This window comes from Phacochoerus africanus, chromosome 1 (assembly GCF_016906955.1).
Source record: "Phacochoerus africanus isolate WHEZ1 chromosome 1, ROS_Pafr_v1, whole genome shotgun sequence".
Classification (NCBI taxonomy): domain Eukaryota; kingdom Metazoa; phylum Chordata; class Mammalia; order Artiodactyla; family Suidae; genus Phacochoerus; species Phacochoerus africanus.
The window spans coordinates 231,979,375-232,002,391 of NC_062544.1; the positions used below are offsets into that span (position 1 = coordinate 231,979,375).

The window sequence follows — 23,017 nt, forward strand, 5'->3', positions numbered from 1 at the left end:
TCAAACCCCACAATGCTTGTTTGTAGATATTTTTATGCCTTCCTGTGTATTAAAAGTAACTATTTTTTTTGTTTTTCTTACATCAGTGTTAATCTCCTCCACTTTATTAATAGGCCTGAAGAAAGTCCATCTTCTTTCACACAGATCTTACTGAAGAAACAATAGGAAAAGCGAGAGAGAGAAAGCTGTGAACTGTAAGCAATGCAAAAAGAATCAAGGATAGATTAGACCAAAAACTTGGTCAAAGTGTAGAGTTGCTTGGAGAGTAATTTTTCAATTACATTTTATTTCAAAATTAATTATGTTAAAAATCAAGTGTTTTTATATGTGAAAATATCATTGGTAGTTATTACATGTTATTATTTATTAAAACCCTAATAAGAATTACATTTTTAAATTAAATATTGACTCCCAATTAGCTAAACTTAAATATTTAAGCCTAATATTAATGGTAAGGGATTATAGGAGAAGTCATTCATTATGAAATCCACTTTTTGTGGAAAGTTTTATACATAAATAATTAAGTCAAAGATTGTGATTTTCCAAACCACCTTCCCCCGCCCCATTGCTAGTGTCTACATTCTTTAGACACTGGTTTGTTCTTCCCAGACACTATTATGTCTAGTGACATTTACTGAGAACTCACTAATGTTTAGTTCAAAAGGCTTTCCTGGACAGGAATGTCTACCAGACACAGTGAAGGAGGTGCACTAAGTCTGGCTCTGCCTCAGGAGCCCACAGCCAGGAGAGAGCTAGGAGTGTGTAAACGCATCATTAGTGTGCAGCCTGATACTTGCAAGAGGGGAACGTGTACAGGACATCAAGGCAGGCAGCTCAGAAGAGTCTCTGCAGATCCAGGGCCCCTGCGTAGGCCTTTGACAGCAGATATCTGAGAGGAGGTTTCCCAGCACATGGACTCAGTTGGTGCAGAGGTGTGAAGCCGCATGGAGTGTTAGAGGGTGAGTGTCACACTTTTAGTGTGACAGCAAGAGGTTAAAGGAAATGAAACCTTGTAGCGTAAGTAAGAAAAGAAACAGGGTAGAGGCTAGATTTGTCATTTCTTCTCTCTGTGTGACCTTAGGCAAATTACCTGAGCTCTATAAGCTTCCGTTTCCTCAGTTATAAAGTTTCTTCCTGGAGTTATTGTGAAAATCAAATAAGACAAAGCAATTTAAGATTACAGGCAAAGACCAGCCCCTAGCAGTCAAAGAAGATTTGCTGCTCATGGTGTTTGTGGAGTTTGATACAGTTCAATGCAGGAAGTAGGGCGTCAGGCCCATGACCCCACAGGATCACCTCGAACTCACTGCCATGCCAATGTCTGTAAACTGGGGGCAGCACAAAGACAGAACTGTGTGTGTGTGTGTGTGTGTGTGTGTGTGTGTGTGTGTGTGTGTGTGTGTGTGTTGAGAGAGAAAGAGAGACAGAGAGAGATAAAAAGACAGAGATTGACCCTGGGAAGCAGGAAATTCACTCCACCTATGTCTTCTCTCTGATACCTACCAGATGACTGTAATACTTCATCCACTTTTCACCCTTTTTGTCTCACCCTAATACTTGGCCTGGACAACATGGAGTTTCTAGAACTGTTCACATTCCTCTGCCACATCCTCCAAAATTCAATAGAGTATGGTAGACGAACACAGCTGTGTGAGGCATGCCTAAGAGTGAGAGACACTTTTAGAAAAACCACTTTAGGAGCTCCCGTTGTGGCGCAGTGGAGACGAATCCAACGAGGAACCATGAAGTTGCAGGTTCGATCCCTGGCCTCGCTCAGTGGGTCGGAGATCCGGCATTGCCATGAGCTGTGGTGTAGGTCGCAGACGCGCCTCAGATCTGGCGTTGCTGTGGCTCTGGTGTTGCTGTGGCTCTGATGTAGGCCGACAGCAACAGCTCTGATTAGACCCCCAGCCTGGGAACCTCCATGTGCCATGGATGTGGCCCTAAAAAAAAAAAAAAGACCAAAAAACCCCCACTTCGATGAGATACTGTTGACATACAAAGAACTGCACATAATTTGTGTATACCATTTTATGAGTTGGAGATATGTGTATCTCCATGAAACCATCACCACAATCTATGCCATTAATATATCTATCACCTCTAAAAGTTTCCTCCTGCCTTCTTAGTTATTATTTGTAAGTATTTTTTTGTGTGTGCTAACATGTAACAGCTACCAACTTAGCAAGTTTTTAAGTACACAATACAGTAGGGAGTTCCTATGTGGTACAGCAGGTTAAGGATCTGGTGTTGTCACAGTGGCTTGAGTCACTTCTGTGACATGGGGTTTGATCCCTGGCTGGGGAGCTTCCACATGCGATGGAAGCAACCAAAAAAAGGAAAAAAAAGAAAAAAAAGAAAAGAAAACCAATTTTGGAATTCCTGCTGTGGCGCAGTGGTCACTGAGGAGATGCTGCTATAATCCCCAACCCTGTGCAGTGGGTTAAAGGATCCAGCATTGCATAGGTCACAACTGTGGCTCGGATGCAATCCCTGGCCCAGGAACTTCCATATGCTGCTGGTGCAGCCATTAAAAAAAAGTGCAGTAGCATGAGCTATATGCACTTTGCTGGGCAGTAGATCTCTAGGACTTATTTATCTTGTATAACTGAAACTTTGTACCCTTAGACTGAAAGCTCCCCATTTCTGCCTTCCTCACCACCCCAGCAACCACCATTCCACTCTCTGCTTCTATGAGTTAGACTATTTTAGATGCTTCATATATATGGTATCATGTATTATTTGCCCTTCTGTGTCTGCCTTATTTCACTTAGCATAATATCCTCCTGGTTCATCCATATTGTCAAAAATGGCAGAATTCCCTTCTTTTTTAAAGCTGAAAATTTCCATTGTATGTATATGCCACATTTTCTTTATTCATCAGTCAATGGACATTTAGGTTGTACCCATGCCTTGGAGATTGTGAGTAATGCTGCAATGAACATGGGGTGCTGATATCCAAGAGCCTTATCTTAATTCCTCTTGAGGATATACCCCAGAAGTGGTATTACTAGATTGCATAGTATGTTATTTTTAATTTTTGGCGACACTTCCAAATTAATTTCCATAGTGGCTGCAAAAATTCACATTCCTACCAATAGTGTAGCAGGGTTCTTTTTTCTCCACAATATACTCAAAAAACGTTCTCATATCAAAGTCCACTGGATATGTTTCTTTTTTTTAATATAGAATAAATACTTGAAATTCATTTATCGGAAAGTCAATTTCCCTAAAAATTGCCCCCAAGCTTGTATGTCCTTCTCTGCTCCCAGTGTTGGTCAATAACGGCATCATAAACCCAGAGCTCATGCTGGGAACTTGCAAGTCATTCTTGATCCTTCCTTTACCACCCACACTCGCTCGCCGGGTTCCCGTAAATCTAACTCCAAAACATCAAGCCCACGTTCTTTTCACTTCTGCGGTGACTTCCTCAGTTCAATCCTTATTATTTCTATGTTCTCACTGGACTTAATTGTCAAAGCCTTTTCACTGGATTTCCTACATCCAGCAGAGCCCTCCCACAGGGTGGCAGAGATCTAACACTACACATTTCTGCTTAAGATCCTTTTAGGGTGCTCTGTGGTCTACAAAATGAAGTCAAAATAACATGGCCAAGGATGTCCCTGCTATGACCTGTCCTCCCCCTTAACCTTATCTCCCACCATAGCACCCTTTGCATCTTGTGCTCTGATTACACCAAGTTACTGGTCATTTCCCAGGAGAACTCTTCCAAGACTACATACTTTCCCACCTGAAATTCCTTTACTAGAACTTTGCTACTCAAAGTATTGTCGGACCAGCATAACTGGCATCACCCAGAAGCTTATTACTGAATCCGAATTCACATTTTAACGAAATCCTCAGGTGATTCTTGTTCACACTAAAATGGTAGAGTACTGCCTAGAATGTTCTTTCCACCTACTTTGCCCATCTCACTGGTTCTCACCCAAAAGACCTAAGGCCCCCTTTTTTATAAATTAAAAAAGTAAACTGCATCTTACTACCTTGCAGCAAGAGTCATGACTAACATATCCACACTCATAATTTTTAAAAATCCCATATAATACTTTAAGTGTAATATGAAAATAGGCAAGCAATACAGAATAAAATATGTGTTTCTGTATGTAAATGCTGGCACGACTATACTCAAAGACATAAGAAATGTTTGCCTAGAATCACTGGGGTTTGATAGATACAAATGAATCAGTTCAGGTGTATTGTATCCGTGACAAATACCATGAGCAGCAATGAGATGTCAGTGATGCAACTTTTCAGGATGGCAAATGACTCTTGGCAAAATTCCAAATAGAGCAAAAACACAAGCTTTCCTTGACTCACAAGGGAGTCATATTCCTGGAAATGCAGTTTTTATTAAAACTTTGCAAAGCATACTTTGTGTTTAAGTGACATGATTTGGGTTTTAAGATCAGATCCTTTTAACTAGATTTTCATCCAGATGAATATCTGGTGTGTGTCACTTAGACATCATGTTGGATGCAGGGTCTTCAGTGACACAGGACTGCGCATAGCAGGACATCTAGCATCTCTGGCCTTCTTCCACTAAATATCAGCTCAAAAAAAAAAAAAAAAAAGGAGTTCCCCTCATGGTGCAGTGGAAAAGAATCTGACTAGGAACCATGAGGTTGTGGGTTCGATCCTTGGCCTTGCTCAGTGGGTTAAGGGTCGTGAGCTGTGGTGTAGATTGCAGACATGGCTTGGATCCCGTGTTTCTGTGGCTGTGGCTGTGGTGTAGGCCAGCAGCTGTAGCTCTGATTCAACGCCTAGCCTGGGAGCCTAGCCTGGGAACCTCCATCTGCTGTGGGTGCAGCCCTAAAAAGCCAAATACATACATACATACGTACATACCAGAGCTGTCCTCCTATCAGTGATCAAGAACAATGCTCCCTAAGATTTTCAAACTCCTGGAGAAGGCAATACCTGTCCTGCTGAGATTGTTGATTGGCCTAACCCACTCTAGAGCTTCCTTGAGGCCTCAGTCATTCTCCCCATGTCCCGCTCTCCATCTCTGGTGCACCCAGGCTCTTTCCTTCCATGGCCCTGTAGCCCCCCTGAATGTAATCTGGCCCAGCCCCTTGGAGTGTAGGAGAGCAGGTGTGTAGGGCAGGAACATGCCTCAGTCACCTTTGTATCTGCCCAGGAAATCACACAATCTGAAACCGAACACATGTTCAACAGGAGTCGCTTAAAAAAAATGACTTAAAAAACACAAAATGAAATAAAAAGAACAACTCTGAGACTGTAGATTAGAGATATTGCCATCCATAACAATTGAGTGTTTTCTAATATATCTACTTTACCCTGACATGATAAAACAAATAGGCAATTTGAAATTAACATCATGGGGGCTTTTTTCCCACGAACGTATTGAGTACAGTACTTAGGCCCTGAGGAAATTTACTGCTAAAATATATACCCCTTTAGTTCAGATAGTAAATAGAATAGGTCTTGAATATATTTGTACTTTTAGGGTGGGTTGTGGGGATAGTGATAAAAAATTAAAATGCAAATATTCCTGGCAGGTGTAATACTTAAGCATGACAACATATACATCTGCCTGGCTCCCTGTACCACACTATGTCACAGCTCTTGGCACATCCAGGCAGGGAATAAGTGTTCATCGAATGAACTAATGCAGGCATATATAAATGAAATGGCCTATATTTCCATTTGTTCCAAGCTTCCGAATTTTTATTAAAATTATAAGCTTTAGGGAAGTGAAATGTGTTAAGAAAAGCAAAACGAGAAGGGTTTTCCTTCCCTCCTGGAGTGAATGCGGTTTTTGAGACTCGGGAGACTTATGGTCAGGGAACGCTGTGACCTCCCAGACCTTAGCACAAAGGTAGCCTTTTTTGTTTTCCTCCCTCTCATCCCAGGTTTCACGAGCTGGTGCCAGCTGAGTCTAGATGGTGCACGCTTTACACTCGAATGAAACACTTCCTGCCCTCCATTCTGGGAGCTCCACTCTGCTGCCTCCATCTGCTGCTCTGATAAATGCTCATATTTTAAATATATTACTATCAGCTCAATCCCAAAGTGGTTTGCCAGCTCTCCACACAGCAAACAACCCCACTGGCACCGAGCCACTTCTTGGGTAGAAAGAATTTGGGCAGACAGAAGACAAATCTCCCAGGGAGGAGAGATGAGAGAGAAGAGGGAGGAAATGGCCTGGAGGATCGAATGGCAAAGACCTCCGTCTGTGTCCTGTGGGTCCCCAGAGGTCATCTGGGGTATGTATGCAAAGGGTGAGCGGGTCCGAAGCGTAGCTGTTCTGAGAGTGGAGCAGAGGTGAAGTCGAAGAAGATGCTTTGCTTTTTTTCTGAAAACAAATTGAACATTCTTAGCCTGGTCGGCTGACAACCCTCCATTATGAATAACCTCCAGGAAACTAAGATACACAGGAATTTGCCTCCAGCCCTCAAAGCCTCCTCAGGCACATACACCACTTATGCCACACTTCCAAGTCCCCCTGCTAGTTTCAGCTGGCAGTTGTCTCCCTTTCAATGTTTCTTCCTTCCTGCAACTGATCTCTAGCTAACATAATCACTAATTGCACTTGAGAAAGGCAGCGTAATGCGGCGTGGAAGGTCTCCCAGAAGAACACAATCTCTGCAGAAGCCACTAGGGTAGCTGCTCCTTCTCTCAGAGGTGTGGAATCATAGAGTGAATATTAGGGCTAGAAGGAGACTTAGGGAACACCTGAGCCAATCCCTTTTCTAAAGGCATCTTAAATTTTCATTTCCCAAAATGACTCCTGATACCCCTCCCCCCAATCCTACACCAAATCTCCCCACTGAGTTTTCTCCATTTATTTCAGTAGGAATTCCATTTCTCTTTGCTGAACCCCAAAACTTTGGCATCACCTTTGGTTTCTCTCCTTGGTTTCTCCCATACCCCACATCTAGTCTGACAGTAAGTCCTGTGGGCTTCTTGCTAACATCTCTGCTAAAACCCTGGTCCAAGCCATTTTCTTCTCTCTTGTGGATTGTTGCAGCGTGGGCCAAATCTGGTCTGACACCTGGTTTTGCAAATAAAGTTTTATTGAAACACATCCACCCTCATTAGTTCACTTTGTGCTAGAACAGCATCCACCATCAAGGATTCACAACAGAGATCTCATGATCTGCTAAGGACATCTACCATCTCTGGACAACCCCAGGACAGGCGAACCTAGATAGCCTCTTGAATTGAAGGTGGGATACTATTACTGCCCTTCAAAACTCTCACTCAAAATAAAAGTTAAGTCTTATAAGGCCCTATGTGAACTGCCCCCACCCTGCCATGATCTTCTGACCTTATGCCCTACTGTTGTCCCCTGTGCTCACTCTCATGTGACCACACCATCCATCCTCTCACCCCCAGACCCCCCTACCTTTCCCACTCCATGCTCTAAGCCAGGCAGGCCCCTGTTGCAGGACCTGCATTTACTGTTTCCTCCAGTGGAAATGAGCTCTTGATGGACATCTGTGGGGCTTCCTTACTCCTTACTCACTTTTATTCAAATGTCACCTTCTAGTGATCCTTTTCTGACCACCTTATTTTAAAGGGCACTCCCTCCCCATCAGCCGCTCTCATCACTTTATTCTTCTCCAGAGCCTTTCTCACCAGTTAATGTACCACACTTGCCTTATGTATTGTATCTGTTGTCTCCTCCACCTCCTCACTAAAATACAAGCTCCTTAATGGCTGGGTCCTGTCTGGACTGTCATCCAGATACACCCAAGTGCCTAGGCATGAACTTAGGTGTTCAATACATATTTTTAAATAACTAGATACTCCTTGGAAATAGTGATACTATGGCAAATGTGAAATGTACCAGTGTCCCAGCAAGGCTTTCTACAAACACCCCTGCCCAGGAAAGAAAATCTAAGAGCTCCTGGCAGAAATGACCTGTGGACTCAGGCAGCCACCTTATTCCCCACTTCCTCACTTTTCTTTTTCCATCTCATTCTCTACCGTGTAATTAGTGTCCTCCTGCTATTCCTTGAGTCTATGGCAATAGTTTCTACAGTATTTCACACCTCTCTTTTCCACATATTGTTATTAAAACCTATCTCTCTGGCTTCTATTACCAAAAGACTCTGGCTTGTTCTCTTCTAAGCTGATAAACTCATTAAAGCCCAAATATTAATGAATAATAATGTCTCTACCACCTAGAAAATAATTTGCATTTAAACAACTTTCAGTGTCTGAATCCAAAGATGCCTGTGATGTGGGAATTCCCAGCAGGCAAAAGGCCTGGGCCAGCTGGGGTGGTCATGAAGAGGGCCCTAGAGCAAAATCAAATCACAGCCCACAGGCAGCTGTCCACTTAGCCTCTACAAGGTGAGGCCATGCGTATCCCCATCAGAGCATGTGTGTGCACAGATACGCAGGCATCAATGAGAGGCACCAAGAATCTTTTAACTTGCATGGAAATGAGTCTGTCACTTGTGATACATGTACACACGTACATATATTACTATTGATTCTTCCCTTGGTGCTTTGATAGCTTTTCATCTAGCTTCCAGTCCCACTGGCATAAATCCACTTCTCGGGGAGGAAAACAAGGCTGTATAGGCATAGGCTCAGCCCCCCAAAGAAGATGGGGAAAAGGGGGTGACTGTGGAGCACAAATCACCAGCACATTCCAGTGGCTTTCTGGGGCCACACTGACCATGCTCCAAAACGCAGTGAGGGTTCTGAGAGTGGAGAGGAGGAACAGACTGAGAAATGCAACCTCCTCACCAAAATAAATAAATAAATAAATAAGGGGGCAAAGAGTAAACTTCCTGTTCACAAGAGCTTGTGCTATGCAGGGAAACCAGCGGACTTTCTCAGGCAATCTGGTACTGCCAGACAAAATTAAAGGAATCATCTGAACAACTGAAGAAGAGGAATGTATCCGTTAGTAAATCTGACTGACTGGTCCATCAAGAGCCCTTCCTCTGTCTCCAGAGGAAGGACAGCTCAGACAAACCCCTTGCACAACCTCTCAGGGACAGAGCAGGTTAAGACCAGCCCTTTGCCTTCATTTGCCGGAAACGGTTCTGGGTGGTCTAGCCCACATAGCTGTTGAACATGAACACATCATTTTCTTTTGAATTAGAGACTCCCCTACTTTACACGCTGCCCCATAGGTGCCTCTGAATTTGTCATCTGGTGAAGTGGGTACTGCTCTGTCATTCCTCCTGGGATGCTACCCCAGTTTCCTTTACTTCATTCTCTAGAAAAGAAGCACAGTTCTCTAGCCATCTGGAAGATTTCTACATTTTATCAAAGTGGCATCCTGCAAGTGGAAACTCACAAGAGATTAGCACAGATTTCCAGTCCTAAGTACTATGATGGACACACAAGGAAGGCCTTGGTAAACAGTAAAATCCATCTCAAACTCCTTGTAAACTGACTAAATATAGAACTAAAAAGATTCTCAAGCCACTTGGAAGCACATGTCCGTTTCGCTCAGAACAAGGTTAGATATGTTGTCCTTCACCATGAGACGTCAGCGAAACCCTGCATCCATGTGGGAGGCTTCTCGTGTAGCTGCCATGATTCTGTTTCCTGGATGCTGCCACAGCCCGGCTAGCACTTGTGACTTACAGTTAATACTAAATGCCCAGAGGGCCAGGAGATAACCAGGATCCCAAGGATTCTCCACTGTACTACAGGCAGGTCTTTCCCCACCAATTAAAAGGGGACAGAAGAGTTGATGATATTTTTACCAAGATGGATGAACTCCTAGGCAGGCCACCGGACTTCTGAGATCAAACCCTAAGCTGGTGGCTCCCAAACTTTCCTGTGCACCAGAATCTCCTGGAAGACTCCCTGAAACACAGATTGCTAGGCACCACTCCAGAGGTTCTGGGGAAAGGTCCAAGAGTGCATTTCAGCAAGTTTCCAGGGGCTGAGGATGCTGCTGATCCAGGTACCACACTTGGAGAACCATCCCTTTAAGCACAGCATTTTGATTACTTTTCCTTTTCCTCCTACAATTGGGGTTCATGGGGCCTGTGGTTGGGGAGAGAGAGATAGTAAGAAGTTGCAGCTGCAGCAGCAGCAGGAGCAGTTGGTACATGGGAGCCTTCCAGTCCAGGCTGCAATTCAAGACAGACAGATAAGTGAGGTTAAAGGCACATAGAATCAAGCAACCTTTCTCATGATTCCAAATACGTACATCTGTCTCATCTGGCAGTTTGATCCTCATTTATCCACCTCACTTTTAAAGCCCATCTGATGATAGTTTCAGTCCCTGGCCCACACCCATAGCAATTAGACCAGTATTAGAGAAAAGGAAATTGGCAGATGTGCCCAGAGAACTCATGTACCATCAACAAGCAAACTTCATGAGGCAGTGTCGTGAATAATTTTGCACTGTGGCCATGATAGGGCAGGGAGGAACACACCTGGAGAGTCCTGGTTTAGGTGGAGAACAAAGGTTCCTCAGCAGATATTCCTGGCTGCTGCAGGTGCAGAATTCTTCTGAAACTGGTGACAAGACTGTGAGCCTGAAATGCACACAGCTCCTCTGCAGCTCATTTCAAAGGATACCCATGTGCTCTAGCATTCATTCTTTTTCTTCTGGAAAACTTGTCCCTCTAAGGAAACAAAAGGCTTCCTTTAAAATCTATTTATTTCTACACCTTGGCCCCAAAGAGAAACAACAGGCAGTAAAATGTTGCCAGTGGAGTTGGGACTAAGAGGGACAGTGAGCTGGCAAAGTGGTTTTGGTTAACACCAGTCTTCAAGGGTGCTTTTGTATGTGAGGCAAGAAATGGAGAGCTGCATAAGTTGCTGGAAATATCTCTGAAGGGCTGGACTGTGGTCATTAAATACTTCAGATGCTATCCCTTCAGGAGAAATGACACATTTATTTCTATTCTTGTTACATTCCCTTTGTAGATCAGCTGGGGCTCTGCTGTGCTCCATCTTCACTCCAGGACCCAGGCAGAGGGAGCAGCCACTGTCTGGAGCACAGCTGATTGTCACGGGGAAGGGACAGAGAGAGTGGCAAATCCCATGCTAGGTCTTACACTTTTGCCCAGAATTAGCACACTTTACTGTCTCTAGTGGGTTGACTAGTATGTCCTCCAAATTCATGTCCACTCCTGAAATCTAAGAATGTGAACTTATTTGGAAATGGGGTCTTGGCAGATGCATTTAGTTAAAGGATCTGGAGATGATACCATACCAAATACAGGATGGGCCCTAAGTCTAATGACTGGTGTCCTTATACGAAGAAAGAACAACAGAGGGAGCAGAAGGCTCTCTGGAGACAGAGGCAGAGAGTAGAGTGCTTCAGCTCACACCAAGAAACTCCAAGGATTGTTAGGATCTACCAGAAGCTTAGAGGAGATAAGAACAGATGCTTCTTCAGAGGCTTCAGAGCCATCAGAGAGAGCATGGCTGTGCTGACACCATGACTTCAGACTTCTAGAATAAATTTCTCTTGTTTTAAGCCTCCTCATTTATGGTAATTTGTCAGGGGAGCCCTAGACATGAATGCACCAGAAAAGTCAGCCATAGCCAATTTCAAGGGGATGGGAAGGGACAGTCCATCTGTGCTGAATATTCTCCCCTTGGAGCAACCCTCTACCCTTCCATTCTCTGCTGAGCTTGCAAAGCTGAACTTCAAGAATTGCCTAAGCAGACCCCTTCCCCTCTGGCTTCTGGCTGAGAATCGCGCTCAGCGGAGGAGTTCAGAGGGTGGAAGAGAGTGAAATCTGACTGCTCACTTTGGCACCTTCCTCCGAGCCAGGCTGCTAGTGGCTGTGTTCTTCTACCAAAGGTCAAAGCTCCTGCCTAGCAGCCCTCTTTCAATGCCTTCTTTGTCGTTCTGGGAAACACTTCTTTCTCTTGCACCTCCAGACAGACCAAGGGACCTGGAGGCAACAGTGATTGTTAGCTAATAAATTTCACCATTCCTTATTGGTTTCTCACCCCCACCCACATTCTTGTTAATAGCCCCCTTATTGATCTCTTCTAGATCACTTCATTGGAGTGTGCTACCTGCTTTTTCCTGATGTCCAGTGGAACCCATAGTGGGGACCTAGGAGGAGAATCGGAAATTGGGTGGACACAGTGGTGATGACCTTGATAAGTTGAGAAGCAGCACTAGGGAAACAATAGTGGGAACTGCGGTGAGTGACAGGTGATACAATTGCTTTGCTCCCACTAGTCCTTCTCTCTAGCAGAGGAAGGCATGTGAGGTCTGAAGCAAGGTTCAAACTCCAGCTCTACCATCTATTACTTGTGACATAAGCCTCTCTGAACCTCACTTTCTTCACATGCATAACACTTCCCTTACTGGGCTGTTATGAGGATTGAGGGACATAAATATGAAAGGAATAATGCCTCCCAAAGGTTTTCAAGCCCTAGTCCCTGGGAATATGCGAATATGTTACTTTACATAGCAAAAGAGACTTTTCAGGTGTGATTAAGGTTACAGATCTTAAAATAGGGAGATTATCCTGGATTACTGAGGGGCCCAGTCTAATCACTTGAGCACTTAAAAGTAGACGAGGAAGGCAGAAGAGTCAGTCATAGAAAGGTGGCAGAAGAAGGAGAGGCAGAAGGAATACAACAAAAGGATTTTGTGTACTCTTGCTAGTACTGACATGTTTTGAGACTACATGCAACTGTGCACAATGACCCAAAAGAGCCTCTAGATGCTAAGGAGACCCCCTATGTGTCAGCCAGCAAGGAAATGTGTACTTCTGTCCTATAGATACTGAATTCTGCCAACCACCTGAAAGATTCTGGAAATGGCTTCTCCCCTCCAGCCTCCAGAAGGCAAAGGAGCCCAGTTGACACCTTGATTTTGGCCTTGTGAGACCAGAAGGAAAGAAACCAGCCGAGCCTACTGGACTTCTGACCTGCAGAACTGTGAGATAATAAATGGGTGCTGTCTTAAGGCCCTAAGTTTGCAGTTATATGTTCTAGTAGCAGCAGGAAATAGCACACTAGTGTGGTGAGGTCTTGGTACATAGTGTGATACACTACATGCGTGTTATCTGACCTCAAAGAGACAAGTGAGGTAAGATACACGGGACTTTCCCAAGACCCCAAATATTACATGCTGTTAAAGAATAAGCCTGAGGCAATTTTCCACCCTCATGTAGAAGCTGCCTTTCTCTAGTGCTGAGTCTGGGCCCCCTGCAGGAGTCGCCTCCAGCAGCAGCAGCAGTGGCATCAAGCTGTGTTTCTCCCTGACCACGGCCAAACAAGTCTGTGCACATCTGACATCCACAAGGAAATTCACACCAGATCAGACTGTCATCTCTCTAACAGGACATTACTTACCGAAAACCTTCAGGCCTACCTACTACCTCCCACCTGGAGGTAGTTTCTCTCTCAGATCTTTGCTCCTGATTGACGAACAGGAGAGGAAGAGTTTCATTTCCTGCTGCTGGAGGTCTCCTTCTGTTTCCCTAAGCCAAATAGCCAAAGCCATGTCCCTAACCCCACGTCAACATCTTCCAGCTACCTAAACAACCAAACCCCATCCTTGCCCAGAGAACACAAACCCTCACTGCTACATGGCTTTATTTAATGACTGGGGTTCCTATGCTTTAATAACTGGGTCAAGTTAAAATAACACCCCAGGACACTAGTGCCTGAGCCAGGTGACAGAGGTGTGAGTCCCTCAGCATTTAATCACCAATGCCATGTGCAGAAGAGCAATAGCACTAAGGACTACCCACTGGGCACAGACCTGTGTCTCTAGCTTGAATCAAAATTGGAGATAGTTTGGAGTTCCCATCACGGTTCAGTGGAAACGAATTATGACTAGCATCCGTGAGGACGAAAGTTCGATCCCTGACTTTGCCCAGTGGGTTAAGGATCTGGCATTGCCATGAGCTGTGGTGTAGGCCAGCAGCTCCAGCTCCAATTTGACCACTAGCCTGGGAACCTCCATATGCCACAAGTGCAGCCCTAAAAAAGACAAAAAAAAAAAATCGAAGATGGTTTGCCAACCCACAGTACTTTTTCAGACCAGCAATTGGTGATCCTTTTGAAATAATTTTTGAAATCATTTCTAGGAGACCCATCTCACTATAAGAAGATTGTAACGATAGGAACTAATAGTGATTGTGTGCTCACTGAGTACTTGCTCTACGTAACTGTGAAAGTGTTCACTTATTAAATTCTCAAGGAAATTTGAAGAGTTAATTGCTACTATTTTTAATCATTTTATCATCTAACTTTAAAAAATGAGGAAACCAGGGCTAAGAAAAGTTAAGTAAGGAGTTCCCGTCGTGGCGCAGTGGTTAACGAATCCGACTAGGAACATGAGGTTGTGGGTTCGGTCCCTGCCCTTGCTCAGTGGGTTAACGATCCGGCGATGCCGTGAGCTGTGGTGTAGGTTGCAGACAGGGCTCGGATCCCGCGTTGCTGTGGCTCTGGTGTAGGCCGGTGGCTACAGCTCTGATTCAACCCCTAGCCTGGGAACCTCCACATGCCGCGGGAGCGGCCCAAGAAATAGCAACAACAACAACAACAACAACAAAAAGACAAAAAGACAAAAAAAAAAGAAAAAAAAGAAAAAGAAAAGTTAAGTAACTAGTCCAAGGTTAACTGGTAGCAACTAGTTAACCTGTTAAATAACTAGTCTAAGTCTGTAACCCAAACTTAGGCTAAAGTGTTTCCATATATTCCATAGCACACTGATCTCTCTTAATTGGTTGAATATACACAGAGAGCCCTTAGATATCATCCAGGCACTGTGCCAGACACTGGAGATACAAATACACCCAGAAACATTTCATTTTTTCCTAGCTAACATGATAGAAGACAGGTATGTAGAAAGACATATATATTGACACATTTTACTAGTAGCATGAACAAAGTGTAATGGAAGATGTCATTAGACTTGTAAGGTAGTGGAGAGTTATAGGAAAAAGGAAGGGTAGGGTTCAGAAAGGCTTCTTGGAGGAGGTAAAATTTGATCTTAGCCTTGAAGGATGAGTTAGAATTCTTTGGGTTGAAGAGGGAAGAAGAAAACATGGGGGAGGAGTTCTCATCCTGGCTCAGCAGAAACAAATATGACTAGCATGCATGAGGATGCAGGTTCAATCCCTGGCCTCATTCAGTGGGTAAAGGATCCAGTGTTGCAGTCAATGCACTGTGGAGTAGGTCACAGACATGGCTCATATCCTGCATTGCTGTGGAGGTGGTGTGGGCCTGCGGCTACAGCTCCAATCTGACCCTTAGCCTGGAACCTCCATATGCCACGAATGCAGCCCTAAAAAAGACCAAAAAAAAAAAAAGAAAGAAAGAAAGAAAGAAAAGTAAACATGGGGAAAGACATATGAAGCAGAAGAAACAGTGTGACTGAAGCACAGAAGCCTGAAAGTAGACTAGTCCCACCACGGAAAAGTCCATTATTTTAAGTGTAAGGTGACTGACTAGGGCATAGAAGTTAGCTAGGATCACGCTGGCCAGAAGCTTTAAAAATATAAGAATCTTCATTACAAAAATATTCAGAGACACTAGAAGAGAGATAATACTCTTTATGTACTACAACTAGCTTGATGCCTGATAGACCAAAAATTGGAACTTAGCGACAATAAAAACCTCTGGTATATCAGATAAGTGTCAGGGTTAGTTCAATAGTTCAGTTCACAGGTTTCCAGTTCATGGAAAACCTCTTTATGCAGGGTACTTTGCTAGATACTCAAAGAAAATACTCATTTGGAGTTCCCGTTGTGGTGCAGCAGAAATGAATCTGACTAGGAACCATGAGGTTGCAGGTTTGATCCCTGGCCTTGCTCAGTGGGTTAAGGATCTGGCATTGCCATGAGCTGTGGTGTAGATCTCAGATGAGGCTCAGATCTGGTGTCGCAGTGGCTGTGGTGTAGGCTGGTGGCTGCAGCTCTGATTAGACCCCTAGCCTGGGAACCTCCATATGCCGTGGGTACGGCCCTAAAAAGACAAAAAAAAAAAAAAGAAAGAAAAAAAGGAAAAGAAAATACTTATTCATTTATCTTTTTAACCACCATTTGTTGGTTACCTACTATGAGCCAGGCAGTGGGACTAGCAGTGAACAGGACTCATGTGGTCTCTCCCCTCATTGGGCTTACAGTCTAGGAAGGAGTCACTATTGAATAGGAACATGGCCACATAAACAGGTATTTTCAATATAGTAAGGTAACTGATATGCCCCAGACATGACTAAAACAGAGAAGCGGCACTTAACTTATAAGGGTAATCCTGGGCTTTGGTCCACCATTGGATCCTTTGATGCAGGTCTGCTTCTATAGACAGGTGCATCTGGCCCTGCACAAAGCACAGACCTTGCACAGTTAGGCAGGTACAGTTCTGAGCTAACTCTCAGGAATATCAGGAACAATGTATGGCACAGCATGGAACACCAACATGGAACAAAAAAATAAAAAGTATAGTTGAATGAAAAATTACCTAAGGACACAACTGTATCAATAAGGATACAGGATAAGGATACAACTGTATCAATATAAAATCCTAGGCAATATCACATCAATATGCACTATGTGGTAGAATGTAGATATAGTTTGAGGAAAGAAGATAAAAGTAGTACTGTTACCATAGAAAGGAAAGGAATGGGGGAGCCGGCCATGAACTGAGAAGGTAAGCTTGTGAACATTTTCCTTGGCCTTGGAGTCAGACTAGTCACCATTCTCTCCCTGAGTTTGCCAGTAAGCTTCACTTCCCTCATCTGTAAAGGCAACAATGATAAAGAGTGAAGGGTCACAGTGGTTTTAGAGTTGTAAGTTTATTCATCTGTAAAGGGGAACTATAATATTATCTTTAATGTTATTCAGTGACAAGAAAAAGGAGAAAAAGGGCAAAGAATTTAGACACAAAAGAAACAGACTGGAAGAGAAGTATCACATAGAACCATAGGCAATAAATTAATCATCTCTCTTTCCCTTTGTTTCCTCATCGCTAAAGCAAAGATCATAATACCCCTTCCAAGGCTGTTAGGAAGAATACTTTAGGTAATATACTTAATGTGTATTACCTCTCTTCAAAACATTCTAAAATGCATTATTCCCTTAACTTCCATGCAAGAAAACCCCTCACATGAAGATAAGATTAGCTTAAAAACAAAAAACAAAACAAAACAAAACAAAAAAAAAACCTCACAAATGTTAAAAGGGAAACACAAACATAAGGTGGTTAGATACTAGAGAAAAGAGCCCAAGGTTATCTCAGAAAGAAGAGCACCAAACCGAAGCAGATTGCTTTGTATTGCCTCTTCTGGAATAGGCCTCCTCTTGCCTCACCATCAAAACACATCCCAACTAGATTCCCTAGGGTAGAGGTGGTCACCCAGGTGGCTTCCCCTTTACCCGATTTTTAAGCCTATTCCATTTTCTGCAGAAAGCTACATTATGCACAAGACCTCAGCAGCTCCCAGTATAAAATAGAGCATCACTGATCTCTACCTCTGAAGGTTGGTGACAGTCCTTTCCAGTCACTCTTCAGCTTTAGGGGGGTTGGTTGATCTCAGGGACAGCTGACAGCCTTATTTAGCCAACCAGCTGCTCTGTGATACATAATGTCCCGAATGCTCAAAGTCTGATGGATGATTCTTTTGTATCCATATAAGCAGCAGTTGGAGGAGAATCCATCAGTCCCTTTGGTAGCCTCAGGGTGTCAAGGCTGCCATTCAAATCATTACCACCATAATTATTAACCATTGTTTTAGTGAGATATCTGCCAGGCAATTGTTTTTTTTTTTTTAATCATTAAAAAACAATCAGATTTCACTGGAGCAACGCTTGCCTCAAGTCACATCAACACGTTTATTAAACCCCTTCTGTTTGCTCAGTTGAACAGGAAGTCTTAAAGAAGGGAATACTTAAAATACTCTGATTTTAAAGAATAGTGCTGTAGGGAAGATGTTTACACACACACACAATTACAAGGAAGAGTTGTATAATACTACAGTATATACACACTCTTACAGAGGGTCAGAGTGGCAATTTTATTTCCTGCATTTTATCACTATAGGATGTAGTGGAGGAGACGCCATGGATAGAGGATTTGGAGGAATAGAATATTGCTTTTTTTCCCCTAGCAGATAAGAGAAAAACAACCAAGGGAGCAGAGAGGATATGCACCCCATTAGAGCAGCCACCAGAGCATGACTTTTTGACAAGTTTTCATCATTTCGGATAAATGTTAAAGGGCTTTTGCTTCAGAATGCTGTGTCTGATTCGGTGAGATACTCAAAGGCCTTGTCCATGTTGCAACTTGGAGCCACACTTTGAACCCATTTTTTCAAGCAAGCTAAACGCAAACAGTGCAGAGGAGTGCACATGGTGAGGTCACAAACCCGGCTCCATGACATTGCAGGAAAGAACGTCTTGGATACACCTGCTAACATTTTAGACCATGCTTGATTTCCCCTGGGGTTTCGGCATTAACCACATCTCAAAGTGTTTACCATCACGGGTGGAGCTTGAGTAATCCTGTTTATAGGTTGAAAACACTACCAAACAAGGCCAAAAAGAGAGTCAAAAAGATAGCAAAAAGAGAGTCAAAAAGAGAACCAAAGATCCGCCAGGAAAACAAAAGCAGATGGGGGCAGAACCGAGGAGAGAGCTGGCGCCCAGAAGCAGCAACTGGAAGTTCCCGGCGGCCAGGCACCCACCGCCATCCTGCCCTCGGCGTGGCGCCCTCGCCCGCGTGGGAAGCATAGAGCCGTCCCCAGGCGGTGTGTGCTTTCTGTGGCAGGCCTTGGAGCTCAGGGGAAATGGGCAGAGGTGAAAGGCGTATAGGCGTCGAGGTCGAAGCGCGCGGGAGGACGTCGGACGCCCGGTAAAGAGAGATCAGGGGCTCCTACGGGGGCCGAGGCTCCTAAGTCTGGGTAAACAGCACCTGGGCGGGTTCCTGAAGTGTGAGAGTGGAAGTGAAAGCAGGACAGGACGAGGGGAAGGAGGGCGCCAGGGGGCGGGGGGCGGGCGCTACGAGAGGAAAAAAGGGAACGGACAGGGATGCGGGCGCAATGAGATCCCCGCGTGAGCCTGAGAATACACGCTCAGCCTCCAATAGGGGGCGGGTACGGGAAAAACGGGGCGTGACCCGGCCGCCCTGCGCGCGCCACTGGCGAGGAGCAGGCGGGAGCCGGGACTTGAAGCGGGTAGTCGGAAGGGCGTCGCGTCAACAGCCGCGGCAGCCGGGCGGGGGTGAAGCTGAGTGCGCGTGCGCCGCGCGCGAGCCGGGGAGCGGGCGTGGAGTGGCGGGAGCGCGCGTGCGCGCGCCCAGGCAGCCTGGGCACCGGGTCCTGCCTTTGACGGGAGGAGGCGGCGGGTCCTCTCTGTGACGGCGGCGGTGCCTGCTCCAGACACCTGAGGCGGCGGCGGCGGCAACCCCGCGGCGGACGCGGAGATGTGGCCCTTGGTGGTGGTGGTGCTGCTGGGCTCGGCGTACTGCGGTGAGTGGTCACTCGCTCTTGGTTCTGCGGCTCGTGTCTAACCGCCCCCGCGGCAGCCCCGCGGCGCCCGGGCGGGTGTGTGGGCTGCACCCCGTCTGGCCTGGCGGCGCCCTGGAGAAGGTGGCAAGGGTGCGGGATGCGCGGGCCCTGCCCGCCCCGGGTGTGGACGTGGGAGGGCCCCGCGGGTAATCGGCTCCCCCCTTCCTTTCTTCCTTTCCCTCCTCTTCTCTTCCCCCTGGGTGGTAGCAGGGCTCATCTTCCCCCGTTCTCCACCTCTGGATGCACACATGGAGAAAGACTTCAAACAGAGCACCTCGCGCAGAAATTAACTGTAGAGAGAAAGGGCGCAATCGGAGCCAACCGTTGGCAGCTGTTAGGGTCCCCCCTCTTTCTCACCCCTCTTCCTTCTCAGTGCTTTAAACGCACTTGAGGTTGAAGGAGGAAGAGTGGGAGGGCCCGAGCCTTTTGCGATGAAAGTGCGCATTTTGGCGAAGTCTTTGAGAAGGGGTTTATCCGGTTTGCCCTCCCACAGGAATACAGGAGTTACGGGGACGTAAAGGACAAATTAAGTTTCCTTTCCAACCTAGCATTTAATCAGAATAATCTTTTGGCTGCCCTTTTTTTTTTTTTTTTAACCCTGGAAATAAGCTTCTTGAATGGAAACTCTTTTCACACTACCCCCAAGCCCCCTCAACCCTTTAATACAGTCCAAATTGCACGTTCAAGTTTTCTTACTGTATTTAGGGGAGCATTTTTAAAAGTAATCTAGATTTCGTTTGAAGTATGAGGACAGTAACCCCTAGTCAAAATTATATTTGCGGCAGGGTGGGATTCGTGTCTTTCGACTCCAAAGGCGCTTTGCCCCCCACCCCCAAGCTTTTAGAATCCGTTTCGCTTTTCGCCTTTTTAAAACGTGTGCTTCGTCTGTAAAATTGAGGAAGGAATACGAATTTTCGTGGCTCTATAGTGCCTGTCATACTTTACATCTATAGAGCCTCTTGAATTAGAGTTAACAGTAACAAGGTATCGTTACATTTGATTCTAGAATGCTGAATTTTTAGATTTTAAACGGCATATTAGCCTCATTGTGCCATTCAAAAAGGCTGTGACTTCAAGTTATTTCCTAAATGCCCTTAAGTCCAGGCTTACCACTTTCCCCACTCTTTGAAACCTCCTGGGATGTCGGAGCTGTTAATAATCAATCTCTATTACCTAAAGGGTTGATATTAGGTAAGGCAGTGTTTCCTGTTATCGTACTTAACAGTTTGTTGTCCATTACTATGGTTATAGCTCACATAATACTGCTTTCAGAAACCTGTTGTACGATCAGAAAGCCTTATATCGAAACTCATTATAAATTTATAATAAAATATTTCAATTCAGACCATTGGTCTCAAAGCCAGTTTGGAGCATAAAAAGTGTAAATCATGTACAGTTTTAAAAACAGGGATCCTATTTTCAAGTGGATTAGAAAGAACTGCTAGAATGGCACTTTTGGGGATAGAGTCTGTTAGGCCTCCTCTAGTAACAGGTATGATCTGTATAATTAGCATTCATTACATACAATATTAATATACTCAAGTCCCTGTGGAGTCATAGAATTCAGAATTTATGGTATTTTATTGTACTTAGTTAATAATAACCTGAAAAAAAAATAGAGGCTTTATGCACTTGAGTTCTGTTAAGTGTTGAATGTAAAACTGGAAGAGATAGTGTTTGTCATAAGATATAATGGATTTTTGTGCATGTGTGTTTAATATGTAGTTAAAAGAACATGTATGAGGAGATGTTAACAGTCTCAGAACACAGGTAGTTATAAACCCAGTGTTTGAGAGACTGAAATTAGATTCTAGAATGAATATGGAAGTCATAGATTTGTATGTTTATTTCTACTCAAGTTTGATTTTACTTTCAGTTTCATTTATAAATGATTGGTAATCAAAGCTATTTCCTGGTAGCCACTACAGTTTCAGTTGACTTTTATAGTAAAGAAAGTTATTTAAAATGCCCATTCCTTCTAATTACTGGCAAAATACAACATCCTGTATTGGTTTACAAGATGCAGAATGAATTACTATTCTCCTTTCCTCCCACCCCCCCCCCCATATGTCCAATTATACATTGTTTAAAAGCACATCAGCAGTTTCAGTGGTATTCACTAACTGGTAAATAAAACATTACTCAAATAATGACAGTGATATGAACTGTCTTTTCAGAAGTTGAATGATTTTTCTTTGTTCAAAGTAAGTTTTTAAAAGCAAGGGGACACATGATTAAAAACATTTTTCTTGTCTAAGTCTAGTAGTACTTTGGCTTGCTTGAACAAAAATGTTTTCTTTTCTCCTTAAGAATATATTACTTTTAACCACAGTTTGCCATTTTGGGGAAGTAAATGCCTATTTAATAGTACTTATTTCCAGGGGCTGCCCAGCAGTCTGGAGGCAGTGTGCTAAAGCATTACACTAAATGCCTACCATTAGGACACTTGCTCATGCTGTCATCTGTATTTTGGCAGATGTTTTATCTTTGCCATTGAGTTGTTAATGGAGATTTGAAAGGCCAGGTTCTAAAGATGAAAAATAGGTGGTTTTTCTCAAATTGATAAGCATTCTAAACCCAAAATACTCACATTATTGAAACTGGGTTTGTATTCCTTAATGTTGATTCAAGTTTAGCTGGTATAGACATTATTGTTTAATACATAACATTTATGTTCTTTTAGTGACATAATTTACATAAAGCTGTTTTAAGTATGTTTTAGGCTTTTGCTGTCATAGCTTTTTATACAAGATTAAAATTTCTGTACTTTTATATCTTGTGCCTCAGCCTAATATAATGCACTCTTGGGTTGTGATAAAGCAACTTTCACTTTGTGTAGTAGTGCTGATATTTCTTCTGTGATAAAATAACAGGAATGATAGTGTAGGATCAATTTTGCTAAACTCATCATGGTACTAAAGTGAAAAAATGTGGAGCATCCAGGAAATTTGTATTTGACATACCTAGACTAAAACAATAGAACCTGAATTTTCCCTCTTTGTGGTTACATGGAGTCGAAACAGGAATTAGAAGCTACACCCTCCTCTGAATATTTCATTCCATGGCCATGGATCAGGTGTGAAAGACTCAGAATCTGGTCAGCCTCAGGGTTTGAGATTTAGATGAGGAGTCTACATGCGTATTTGAATACATGTTACACTTATGGGTTAAAAAGCAAGGCAAGGGATTTGGCAAGGGCAGAGTCTGGCAAAATTGCTTTTTCTGTTTTAAGCAAACATGAGCCCATGTCGTGTTCTAAGTACTTTGTAAGGCCCTCTTGGCCATACAGATAAAGTTCAGACTGTATGCCTTTTAATAAATTAAAATATTAGTTTATAAAGAGAAGAGATGTTTTGTTTTCATACCTCAGTGGTACTTAATGTTTTTTAAGTACTTGACAAGGCGGTAATGCTGGATGTTATTGACTTTAAACTGCTCTGGGCCTTATAATTCTAGGTTGACCACATACATTCTTACAAGGCCATTTTAAAACCTAGTTGGGGAATTATTTTGAGTCAGAACTAACATGTGTGGACACCTCCATTTTACCCCAGACTTAAT

At 43.8% G+C, this 23,017-nt stretch overlaps 1 protein-coding gene and 1 long non-coding RNA gene across 8 annotated transcripts in view; one reads left to right on the plus strand and one right to left on the minus strand.

Annotated features, from left to right (window-relative positions):
* Window positions 1-7,040: 7,040 nt before the first annotated feature.
* On the minus strand, window positions 7,041-13,789 carry LOC125134108 (uncharacterized). The gene is made up of 4 exons (XR_007136558.1): window positions 12,004-13,789; window positions 11,730-11,876; window positions 10,401-10,592; window positions 7,041-10,005 (listed from the first exon to the last, which is right to left on the minus strand). It is a non-coding gene; the product is annotated as an uncharacterized LOC125134108 (long non-coding RNA).
* A 4,759-nt stretch (window positions 13,790-18,548) lies between these two features.
* CD47 (CD47 molecule) overlaps window positions 18,549-23,017 on the plus strand; it is a 56,793-nt gene continuing 52,324 nt past the window's right edge. For 3 of the 7 annotated variants that reach the window (XR_007136561.1, XR_007136565.1, XR_007136564.1), the window contains exon 1: window positions 18,998-19,417. Coding sequence is in view for 3 of the 7 variants with exons in the window: in XM_047793007.1 (XP_047648963.1) it covers window positions 19,372-19,417 (46 nt within the window). In the remaining 4 variants the exon portion in view is untranslated. Of the gene's footprint in view, window positions 18,802-18,996; window positions 19,418-23,017 lie in introns of those variants that run through there. The other 4 variants (XM_047793047.1, XM_047793007.1, XM_047793016.1 and 1 more) reach the window with 4 other exon arrangements.